We start from the raw sequence: 12,676 nt of genomic DNA on the forward strand, positions 1-12,676 counted from the left end.
CTGAGTGTATAAAGTCCATCAGCATGCGATGAAATGTAGTGTTATTCTGTAGTGTCCGCTATGTGGCAGAATGCAGGATTTTTGCTGGTTTTAAACTTCCCATGTATAAATCCCATTCGTATATTGATTACCACAGGAATCCCGCTGTTGTTTTGAGAGTTAAATGTTAACTGCATGGATAAACAAAGTGCAATTACTGACGGACTGCATTTGACTTCTGCTCAAGTCAAAGTAGAAATAATGTCCAGCAATCCAGTGTGCATTCATGATTTTGAAAAACATGCGAAAGATATCCTACCCAAAGCAGTCTATGATTATTACTCTTCAGGAGCAGATGACCAACAGACCTTAAGGGACAATACTGCTGCTTTCTCCAGGTAATTTTGAAGTAGGAGAATGTACAACATATTTATAATGGATAGTTTTTCACTCTATTTGGAAAAATGTTGCGGTGTTAATCCATAACAATTTTCTAATTCTGCAAACGTCAGGAACCATTTGTATTTTGTATTCTAACTGTAAGTCCGCAAATCAGGTTTTGGAAGCTCATTGGATGAACATTACTGCTTTTGTTGAAGTGCTATTTATGAATGATAGTACTCAGTCTGCTTTCTTACAATGAGCACAGGCCATTATTGTAGGTAGCTTAATGCTATACCATATTGGCTATAGAGAAATTTTATGTGGTGATGAGAGGGAAAATTCAGATCCTGGGTTATTTGCACCAGTTTACAGCTTTGACTTTAGAATGCAATTTCGATTCGCGTAGTTTGAACTTGCAAGGAGAGAGTAGAACAGAGATCTTGGCCCAGACATTGGGTTGCTGTATAATGCTGCATGATTCATTTCCAATTTCCCCATCGACTCTCACCAATTTTTATCGTTGGACTATGGAAATGGGTGCATAATAGCTTGTTATGGTTGTGGACACAGCTCAGGATATTCCAGAAAGCAGCCTCCTCTCTTTGGACTGTGGCTATACTTCCCAACGCCTCAGCAAAGCAGATACAAAAGCCTGAGAGTTCGTACCAGCAAGCTTCTATCCTGCTGTTATAAAGCTACTAAATAGTTCCCTGGTGCAATAATTTGGACTCTTGACCTCACTGTTGATGTTATTATGAATTTGCACTTCATCATCTACCTGCATTGCACTTTCTCTGCAGCTACTGCACTATATTGCTCATTGCTACTGTTTGCCCTTGTATTACCTCGGTGCAGTGTGTAATGATCTGATCTGTATAAACAGTTGCTTTTCACTCTGTCTCAGTACATGTGAACAATAAACCCATTCCTATGAAAATGGTCAGGTACTTCGTCAAACGCGCAAGCTGTCTGATTTTTACTTTGGATTTGAGTCTCTGACTGTTTGTCACAGAAAGGAATCTGGATTTCAGCAGTGGGAGCCCGATGATGAGTATAGTGTGTCAGGCAGATACTTCCACTGCTTCAAACTTCTGTGGTCCACACATATGAAGTCTGTTTATGTTGGATTTAAAAGTCTCCTAGTTGAATAGTCCCAGGTTAACACTGGGAATCCAGCTTGAGTCATTCCATCTTAATCTAAGTATTTAATTGTCTTTCCTTTGGAATCACAATGCCATCTGCCACACCAAAGAACATCTACCTATGATGCTTCCAAACAAGACTTGATTGACCTGCCTCACCATTATACCTTTCCAAAACCACTGACTGACCTCTCCCTGATCAATAACACACCTTGACCGTCACCTTCACCCCCAACCAGTGATCCCGCACTTTTTTCAAATAACCAAGCATATCACACAGTTCATAACTATTAACTTTTCTCTTAATTCCCCAACCAAGCTCAACCACACCACATCCTGTCCCCTGTTGAACAGACCTCACTGTTTCCTGGTCTGACTTCCAGTGCCTCACCTTCTCCTCATTCTTTATCCCAAACCTCTCTAGCCTTGGCCATCTCTTCCCTCTCAGTCTGTGGACTTAACTTCATGAAGGAATGGTCTTGACTGTGAAGCTCATGCTGCTTGGGACATTGAGTATTTAAAGGAAAATAAATAACTTCACGACAATCTGCTGAGCAGTTTGTAGAGCCTGGCATAATTTGCTCTGGAATCACCATTATTCCCTTCTCAATATTCTTTTCACTTTGCATTGTTTCAATCTGCTTCACATCTCAGATTCTGAATTTTACAATGGCTGTACTGCTGGCAGTCCTGACGGCTCAACTTCACCTCTCATGTTGCTCTGCTCTGTGTGGTTATCTTGTTTTCTTGCTCGGCATGGACTTACTATGATCCAGTGAATCCTGAATGCTGTCACTCTGGCAGAACTTCTGTAGTTGGAAATAAGTTTGATTGCTACCATGAAGCACCAGAGAACTGTTTCATTCACCACCTCCAATATTGATGGGGAAAAGGAGAGCACAAGGATAGCCCATTTAGTCTTAGTGACCAAAGACATATTTCTATTCCTTTCCCCTTATTACTGATTACTGCCAGAATAATATCCCTTATCACTTATTATTGCTTCATTTAAACTAATTCACAGTGGCTCACTTTTCTAATCTTGGATGAAAAAGCACAATTAAAATTATAACAATAGAAATAATTAAAGCCTAAATATAAGATAGAGGGGAATGATTTAAAGTGGGCCTGAGGTGCAGGTTATTAATACGGAGGGTGGTGACTAAGTGGAATAAGCTGCCTGAGAATCTGAATGAAGCAGGTGCAATGACAACACCTCAAAGATGTTGAATGGATTGATGAACAGGAAAGGTTTAGAGATATGCTGGTCAACTGCGGGCACATGATACTGGCACAGAAAGACACTATTGGTCAGCACGGATGAACTGGGCCGAAGTGCTGTAGAACTCTGTGACTCTAACTTCCCTTGTTCCAGGAACAAGAGGAGGTTGGTGAGGATGATCCCAGGAGTGAAAGCGTTAACATACTAGGAGTGTTTGATAACTCTGGTCCTGTACTCACTGGAGATTAGAAGAATGGGTGGGGGGGGGGGGGGGGGTGATCTCATTGAAACCTACCGAATATAAAAGGCCTAAATAGAGTGGATGTTCCCTATAGTGGTGGAGTCTAGAACCAGAGGGCAACATCTCAGAACAGAGGGACGTCCATTTAGAACGGAGATGAGGAGGAATTTCTTTAGCTAGAGGGTAGAGAATCTGTGGAATACATTGTCACAGACAGGACTGCAAGACACAATGGAATGGTGGAGCAGACTCAAAGGACAAATGGCCTAATTCTTAGGGACCAATGCTGCTGAGAGTGTTTGTGATTACCTTCCGATTCAGGAGCTGCAGTGGAGAGCAGGGTTCATTACTCTGCCTGCCTGTGACTGTTTACTCTTTCTAACGGCCCACGGAATCTATCAACCGAAGTCCATAAGCTTGTCAGCGCTCAGGAAACAATTTGTATTCTGATGCGTTAATGCGTCTGCAGATACACATCTCATCCTTATATTGGTTTATAGATTCTACCAGATGTTTGCTGCAGTTTAGATGTGTTTAACTTCACTGATCTTTATTCAAGTGCTCACTCGCTTCACTCCACTGTTAGCAGAAGTTAGTAAGTCCTTTTTCCCAGCACCAACATTACCCAGTTGGACCAGCAGCGGCATCATTAACAGAGAGAAAGCAATTAAGGGTTCACTGAAGTGGCTGACTTCCCTTTTGTCCAAGGGGTCATTGAATGCAAATATGTAAACATTAAGACACCAGAAGCAGAGCTACTGTAACTGTATTTGTTTACAGGAAGTAAATTGTTTGCATGAACAGTCTGCTGGTCAGTGATCCTTAGGAAATCATGTTTGCAAACCAGTTGTTCCTCTTTCATCACACAGCAAGCAGTCATTATTTTACACTATTTATCATCATTATTATTATTAATTATTACATCTATTATTTGACTAGTAATTAGAAGTATTAATCATTACACATTTGTATTACCCTATGAATATTTATATCAAAAACCGTTAGAATTAAATCATCTGTGCATAAAAGCATTACAACCTGATCCTTAGGATCACCAGAATGTTCAGCAAACACGTTTCTACTTCTTGCATGATTTCAGACAGGTGATATTGATATAGTCTACAGACTCTCGAGTTGTGGCAGTGTCATGAATGTTGGAGAACTCCACCACCCAGAGGTTTACACCTGGAAGAAATGCAGAGCTCCCCATTTGTCAAGAAAGGGACGGAGAGGAAAAGGGTCTCACTAAAATTTCCAAACCGAGCTTCTAAGCTTTGTCTGCCCATGTCCCCATAACAGTTACACACATGCTCTGCAGCAATCGTCCTTACTAGTACATTTCCACACCATCATAAAAGAAGAGTTAAAACACAGACCCAACTGTGTGCAAAAGCCTGATAAAGCAGGCTTGAATCAAACCAAAATTAGGTAAAAGGTCAAGGCTTAAAAAGGTTATTACACTCTATATTAGCAAAGACAACTTTCCTTATCTTTTAGTTTTTACATTCTATCTGTTCCCACAAGACACTCTCTCAATGTTGATACTATTACTCATTGACAGTTTTATCCCGTGCATTTGGATTTGGGTGGCTTCTTCTCAACCCCTGGTGCTGCTGGGAAGGACATTGGAGAGCAGAGCCTATTTCTAACTCACCTGTCTGTTCTTTTTAGATGGCAAATCTGCCCACGTGTTCTTAGGGATGTGTCAAGTGTGGACTTATCTGCAACTATCTTGGGGCAGAGAATTAGCATGCCAATTTGTGTTTCTGCTACAGCTATGCAACGGATGGCACATCCAGAAGGAGAAGTGGCAACAGTGAAAGGTAACTGATATTGTTGCCAATACATTAATATTCAAAACAGTAAAAGGTAGTTGACATTGCTACCAATACATTAATTTTCATTTTCATCACTACTTACCACATTAACCAAATCTCTCCTTCATTTTCAATTATCCGATTAAAAGATTTGAAGTTAGTTACTTGAAGTTTCTTCAAAGATCCAGTGAAGTGCAATTCACTTGGAAGTGAACAAACTAGCTTGGAAGATCTAGCAACTTCAAGCACACAACTTAAAATTCCTTGGTGAGTTTACACCAAACATGTCTAGTTGTGGGCCGTTGAGCAGTCCTTTAAGAATTTAACCATTTTCTTTTGCAAAGGTGTTAAAAAAATCATTAACATTGCTCAACATTCTTGACCCAAGGCAAATGATATTTCTTTGATAATACGCAGATGACTGAGCAGGACCTTGAGAAAAATTTATTCCTTAAAATGAGCACAATTTCCAACACATAGTGCCCACAGTAGACACCTACCTCACAGTACAAGGTTTGTGTTAACACTTCGTGTCTATAATACTTTGTGTTATCCTTAAGGGAATACTTTTGTGTCAGTCATAATTGGAGGCTATAGCCTCCCATGTCAGATTTCATGAGTTAAAATTCTAGGGATTTCACCTATCATGAAACCTATAGGTAAAATCTGGTGGCATTTACTTCTGCCAAAGTAATGCTGCATATGAAGCAGAAGCTTGCAATTCTGCCTAGGTGTCGAACCTCAACAGAAAACCAGATGTGGAAGGGGGAAGTAGTAAGGATGAGGCAGGGCATCAGGAAAGAATTATCTAACAGCCGAAAATAGACGAGAGATGGTTCTGGTCTTGACTATAAACACCTCAGTAAGACTTCATTACCACTAATATCTCACTGACAATGAGAATTAACTCATATTAGCATGATTTCTTATACCATATGGTCAAAAGTAATATTGGAGAACTACGCTTGTAAATTATATGTCAACTTTTTTCCTGTCCTACAGATTTCTCTGATAAATTCAGCCCCCAACACCGTTTAGTTTGTTTTTTATACTTGGCTTGACTTCAAACTTTTTCCAGGCACTTTCTGATTCAGGTATTACTCAGCTAAGAATCATTCAACGAGAAGATATTCATCGTGTTCACACAGATTTCAGAGATGCTGCAGAGCAGAGGTTCCCAACATTTTTTTTAATGCTGTGGAGCCTTACCATTAACAAAGTGGTCCGTGAACCCCATGTTGGGAACCCCTGTAGAAATTGAGATGATCTCTGGGTATCTTGCTAACAACAAACTCTAATAGAACAAAAACTGCTGGAGGAACTCTGCATGACAAGTAGCATCTGTGGAGGGAAAAGGAATTGTTGGCATTTTGGTTGATGTATCTGCATTTGCGTCACTCCATTAAAGATGATGATGTCAGTGGGTAATTGTAACACTTCCACGAATTAACAACTGTCACAAAATGAGATCAGATCAAGTATAACATTTGTAATCTTCCTTCTCACCATGGTTCTGTTCTACAGTAGTAAGCTGTGTTCATTTCTCTGTATTATCTGTATAAAAAAGCATTTTAGAAATGTAGAGTCAGAGAGAAAAATTGTACAGATGCAGGATGTTCACTCCATTAAGTCCATGCTGACTATGGTTTTCACCCAGATAGTTCCAATTTCCTGCCTTTGGCCCAGGTCGCAAAGCCTGGGATCATTGGGATCTCTTCTGGGGAAGGTATGACCTGTAAAAAAAGGGATGGGTTACACTTGAACCTGAGGGGGTCCAATATTCTTAAGGGCAGGTTGGCTAAAGTTGTTCAGGTGGGTTTAAGCTAACTTGGCTGAGGGATGGGATTTGGAGTGTTAGTGCTGAAAATGAGGTACAGTAGTTGGTTTACAAACAGAGGCATTGCGCAGTGAGACTCCTAGCAAGGAGAGGTTGATAAGAGGGCAAAATTGCAGTCAACAGGATGAGTTGCAACTTCAAAGGTGGACAAAATCGAAAATGGTGAGTACAGTACTGAAAGTGTTATATTTGAATGCATGCAATGTACTGAATAGGTTGATGAACTTGTAGCACAGTTATACATTGGCATTATGATGTTGTAGGCATCACTGAATCATGGCTGAAAGAAGATTGTAGCTGGGTGCTTATTGTCCAAGGATACATATTGTATTGAAAGGACTGGCAGGAAGGCAGAGGGGGTGCCATAGCTCTGTTGTTAAGTAGTCAAATCAAATCATTAGAAAGAGGTGACATACGAGGGGTGATTGATAAGTTTGTGGCCCAAGGTAGAAGGAATTTTAGAAAACCTAGCACATTTATTTTTTAACATAGTCCCCTCCTACATCTACACACTTAGTCCAGCAGTCGTGGAGCATATGGATCTTGGACCTCCAGAAAGCGTCCACAGCATGGGTGAATGATAAATTTGTGGCCTAAGGTAGAAGGAGATGAGTTATACAGCTCTTGTTACATGCACATGCAGGTCAACTCTTTGAGTGATTATGCAGAAGGTTTGAAGTTAATAACTCAACAGAGATGATTGATAAGTTCATGGCCTAAGGTAGGAGGAGATGCGTTATTAACTTCAAACTTTCTGCATAACCACTCAAAGAGTTGACCTGCATGTGCATGTAACGAGAGCTGTATAACTCATCTCCTTCTATCTCAGGCCACAAAATTTATCAATCACCCATGCTGTGGACACTTTCTGGAGGTCCAGGATCCGTATGTTCCATGACTGCTGGACTAAGTGTGTAAATGTAGGAGGGGACTTTGTTGAAAATAAATATGCTAGATTTTCTAAAACTGACTCCTTCTACCTTAGGCCACAAACTTATCAATCACCCCTCATTGGGTTGGAAGGTGTTGAATTATTGTGAATAGATCTGAGGAGCTGCAAGAGTAAAAAGACCCCAACGGGTGTTAATACATACTGCCAGACTGTAATGAGGATGTGGTCTACACATTAGACTGGGAGACTGAAAATGTATGACTAAAGGGCAATGTTACAATAGTCATGGGAGATTTCATTATGCAGGTAGATTGGGAAAATCAGGTTAGTGCTGGATAACATGAGGGAGAATTTCTAGAATGCCTATGAGGTGACTTTTTAGAGCAACTCTTGGTTGAGCCAACTAGGGGATCAGCTATTCTAGATTGGGTGTTGTGCAATGATCTGGAATTGATTTGAGAGCATAAGGTGAAAGAACCTGTAGGACCAAGTGATCAAAATATGATCAAGTTTACTCTGAATTTTGAGAAGGGGAAGCCGAAGTCAGATATTTCAGTACTACAGTGGAGTAAAGGGGATTACAGAGGTGTGAGAGAAGAATTAGCCTGATCTGATTGGAAAAGAACACTGGCAGGGATGATGGCAGAGCATCAATGGCTGGAATTTCTGGAAGCAATTCGGAAGGCACAGGATATATACATCCCAAAGAGGAAGAAGTATTATAAAGACAAGATGACACAACTGTGGCTAACAAGAGAAGTCAAAGCCACATAAAAGGCAAAGAGGGCAAATAATAGAGCAAAAATTAATGGTAAGTTAGAGGACTGGAAAACTTTTTAAAATAAACATAAGGCAATTAAAAAGTCATTTAGAAGGAAAAGATAGAATATAAAAGTAAGGGAGCTAATATTAAAGAGGATACCAAAAGTTTCTTCAGATTCAAAAAGTAAAAGAGAGGCAAGAGTGGATATTGAAATGCTGGAAAATGATGCTGGAGAGGTAGTAATGGGAGACAAGGAAATAGTGGATGAACTGATTAAGTATTTTGCATTAGTCTTCATTGTGGAAGACACTAGCTGTATGGTGGAATTTCTGGGTGTCAGGGGTCATGAAGTGTGTGAAGTTACCTTAATTGGACAGAAGGTTCTTGGGAAACTGAAAGGTCTGAAGGGAGATAGCTCACATGGACCAGATGGTGCACACCACAGGGTTCTGAAAGAGATGGCTGAAGAGATTGTGGAAGCATTAGTAGTGATCTTTCAAGAATCACTGGAGCCTGGAGTGGTTCCAGAGGACTGGAAAATTGCAAATGTCACTCCAGTCTTTAAGAAGGGAGAGGGGCAGAAGAAAGGAAATTATAGGCATGCTAGCCTGACCTCCGTGGTTGGGAAAGTGTTGGAGTCAATTGTTAAGGATGAGGTTTTGGGGTACTTGAAAGCACATGATAAAATAGGCCATCGTCAGCATGGTTCCCTCAGGGGAAAATCTTGCCTGACAAATTTTTTGGAATTCTTTGAAGAAATAACAAGCAATATAGACACAGGAGAATTGGTTGATGTTGTATATTTGGACTTTCAGAAGGCCTTTAACAAGCTATGAGCCCATGGTATTACAGGGAAGACTCTAGCATGGATAGAGCAGTGGCTGACTGGCAGGAGACAAAGAGTGGGAATAAAGGGAGTCTTTTCTGGGGGGCTGCCAGTGACTAGCAGTGTTCCACAGGGGTCTGTGTTGGAACTGATTCTTTTTACATTATATGCCAATGATTTGGATGATGGGATTGATGGCTTTGTTACCAAGTTTGCAGATGATATGAAGATAGCTGGAGGGGCAGGTAGTTTTGAGGAAGGAGAGAGGCTACAGAAGGACCTAGACAGATTAGGAGAATGGGCAAATAAGGGGCAGGTGACATATAGTGTTCGGAAGTGCACGGTCATGGAATTTGGTAGAAGATATTAAAGGTCGACTATTTTTTAAGTAGAGAGAAAACTGAGGTGCAAAGGACCTTGAGAGTTCTTGTACAGGATTCCCTAAAGGTTTATTTGCAGGTTGAGTCTGTGATGACGTTTATTTCAAGAGGACGAGAATATAAAAGCAAGGGTATAATGTTCAGAATTTATAAAACACTGGTGAGACCTCACTTAGAGTATTGTGAACAGTTTTGGGCCTCTTAGTAAGGATACACTGAATAATGGAGAGGTTTCAAAGGAGATTCAGGAAAATGATTCCAGGTTTGCACAGTTTGTCATATGAAGAGTGTTTGATGGCTCTGGGCCTGTATTCACTGGAATTTAGAAGAATGAGATGTAACCTCATGGAAACCTATCGAATGGTGAAAGGCCTTGACAGGGTGGATATGGAAAGTACGTTTCTTATGGTGGGAAAGCCTAAGACATGAGGACACAGCCTCAGAATAGAGGGGCATCCTTGTGGAATAGAGATGAGGAGGAATTTCTTTAGTTAGAGAGTGGTGAATCTGTGGAATTTGTTGCCAAGGGCATCTGTGGAAGCTAAGTCTTTATGAATATTTAAGGCAAAGGTGGGTAGATTCTTCAGTGATCAGGGCATGAAGCGATACAGGGAGCAGGCAGGAGATTGGGGCTGAGAGGAAAAATTGATCAGTTATGATGAAATGGCAGAGCAGACTAGATGGGCCACGTGGCTTAATTCTACTCCTATGATCTTACTAAGCCCTGTAACTCCACATGCTATTTAAGTGCTTCTTAAATGGCACTATTGTACCTGCCTCAACCACTTCCTCTGGCATGTTGTTCCATTTAGTCATCAACCTCCGCATGAAAGCGTTGCCCCTTAGGTCACTTTTAAATCTTTCCTGACTCACCCAATGTCACGACCACGGATTCGGCAGCGCAGTAGATACGGCAATTGCCCTTGTGAATTTGCACATGTGAGGTAATTATTATTTAATCGTGATAGTATTTAACTCCATTCTTGTCATCGTAGTGCTTGTCGAGACTTGGACAGAGCACAGCAATGCTCTGCTGTTGTATGTATTTGGCCTTGCCTGAGATATTGGACTTTCAAATCAACTGAATCTGAAGACCAGTGGTATTCTTTTAATGTTTAGATGTTCTTTTCAGCCGCAGAGTAGGCTTCATTATCCTTTGACGGTTTTAGTTAACAGCCCTGTTTTGAGCTAGTGTTTATTGTTTTATTTTCCCTTTAACACTGTTCATATTAAAGTCAGTGAACTATCGACCTGCTTCAGTGTCTCTCACTCTGCACTTGGGCCATATCTAAACCATGGTGACACCCTAAACCAATGACTCACCTATCCTGGTGAAAACATATTCATCATATTCACCATTCATCATATTCATACCTCTCAAAATTTTAAGTATTTCGATATGGTTGCCCCTCATTCTCCTCTGCTGCATGGAATGAAGACCTAGCCTAGCCAACCTCTCCATATAACTGAGGCCTTACAGTCCTGGCAACATAGTTGTGAATCTTTTCCACACTCTTTTGAGTTTAACACCTTCCTTTCTGTACATTGTATTCCAAATGTGGCCTCCCCAGTGACTTGTGTTGCAACTGCAACGTAATGTCCCAACTCCCAACTCTGACAGATGAAGCCCAGCATACCAAATGCCTTTTTCACCATTTTGTCTATCTGTGACATTGATTCCAATAAGCTATGCACATGTACTCCTAGACACCCTGTTCTATTATACTCCCTATTGCCCTACAGTTGATTGCATAAGTACTTCATTGGTTTGACTTTACAAAATGCATCACCTCACACATCTGTATTGAATTCCATTTGCCACTCCATGGTCCATTTCCATAACTAATCAAGAAACCCAGTAAGCTGCAATAATCTTCTTCATTGTCAACAACACTTCCTAATTTTGTCATCGTCAAACTTACTGATCAAGCTTCATGCATTTTATATCAATGATAGCTAAGAAAGGTCCCAACACTGACAACTGTGGTACACTAGTAGTTATCAGCCTCCATTCTGAGAAACATTCTTCAACTACTACCTTCTGCACCCTATCTTCAAACCAATTTTGAATACTTCTAACTAGTTCTCCCTGGGTTCCAGGGGACCTAACCTTCCAGACCAGCCTACCATGTGGGACTTTCTCGAAGGCCTTGCTAAAGTCCAAATAGACCACCACCAATGTCCTGCCCTCATCTACATTTTTGGTTTCCTTGTTAAGTTTTCAGTGGGATCATGGGTTTGCTCTGTGAATTGATATGAATGGCAGTATGCGAACTTACGAACAATACAAAACAGGGGACGAGAGTGGAAAACTCGACCCCTGAAGCCAGTCCTACCATTCATTATGATCATAGCTGCTCTACCTTAGGCCTCAACTCCACTTCTGTGCCGGTTCGCCATTGCCCTCCATTCCATAATCTTTCAAAAGTTTAACTACTTTCTTGTCAATGATCTAGCCTTTCAGGAATTTGCCGTCTCCTGCGAGGAACCACCTTAGCCTGTTTTACCAAGAAGCACCTAACCTCAGACTATTTCTGAAATGTCGCATCTGTAGTTCCTTAAAATGCTGTCAGCTTGGTGGTTGAATAAGGCTGAACATTATTAGCTTCATCATTATTTCCACAGTGAATTCTGTCCCAGTGCAAGCTCTCTTTACAGTACATGCATTGGTCATTTGAAATGGGAAATATAAAAAATGAAAAACAAATCACATTATCTCTGCAGGGGAATAGAGAGAACCCTAGGGAGGAAATTGGTAAAACAGATTAAAGTGTTGGAAGTACAAAGAGGGCCTGAGGGATGAACACACACAAAATGTTAAGCATGATAATAAAACATTCATGCAGTATTGTGTCAGCAAAATAGTGCACCAGGGAGTTAAACCTTGAAAGTCTTAAATTGGCTGCAAAATTAAAGGTAAAGTAATTAAAATCCCAAAGGAATATTGTTCAGAAGTGTTTTTTTTATGCAACAATAATACTGATTTGACTTCCTCTTTGGTAGTATATCCAGCAAGGCAATTGATTTTGAGCTCAGTGGGTTTGATTTGAAGGATGTTATGTCGGAGATCCGATGGTCCTAAAGAGGAAATCTGTAGGAAATCTATGAAAAACATCTGGAGGCTGGTGCACAATAAAAAGGGCAGCCATACTGACCCTGCAAAGTACAGGCCACTGCCAAACACCAACAGAGT

At 40.7% G+C, this 12,676-nt stretch overlaps 1 protein-coding gene across 1 annotated transcript in view; it reads left to right on the forward strand.

Moving 5' to 3' along the window:
* The first annotated feature begins 240 nt into the window (after window positions 1-240).
* hao1 (hydroxyacid oxidase (glycolate oxidase) 1) overlaps window positions 241-12,676 on the forward strand; it is a 49,497-nt gene continuing 37,061 nt past the window's right edge. The window contains exons 1-2 of the mRNA XM_059985363.1: window positions 241-377; window positions 4,640-4,791. Coding sequence (XP_059841346.1) covers window positions 241-377; window positions 4,640-4,791 — 289 coding nt within the window. The remainder of the gene's footprint in view (window positions 378-4,639; window positions 4,792-12,676) is intronic.

Source organism: Hypanus sabinus, chromosome 12 (genome assembly GCF_030144855.1).
Source record: "Hypanus sabinus isolate sHypSab1 chromosome 12, sHypSab1.hap1, whole genome shotgun sequence".
NCBI classification, from domain to species: domain Eukaryota; kingdom Metazoa; phylum Chordata; class Chondrichthyes; order Myliobatiformes; family Dasyatidae; genus Hypanus; species Hypanus sabinus.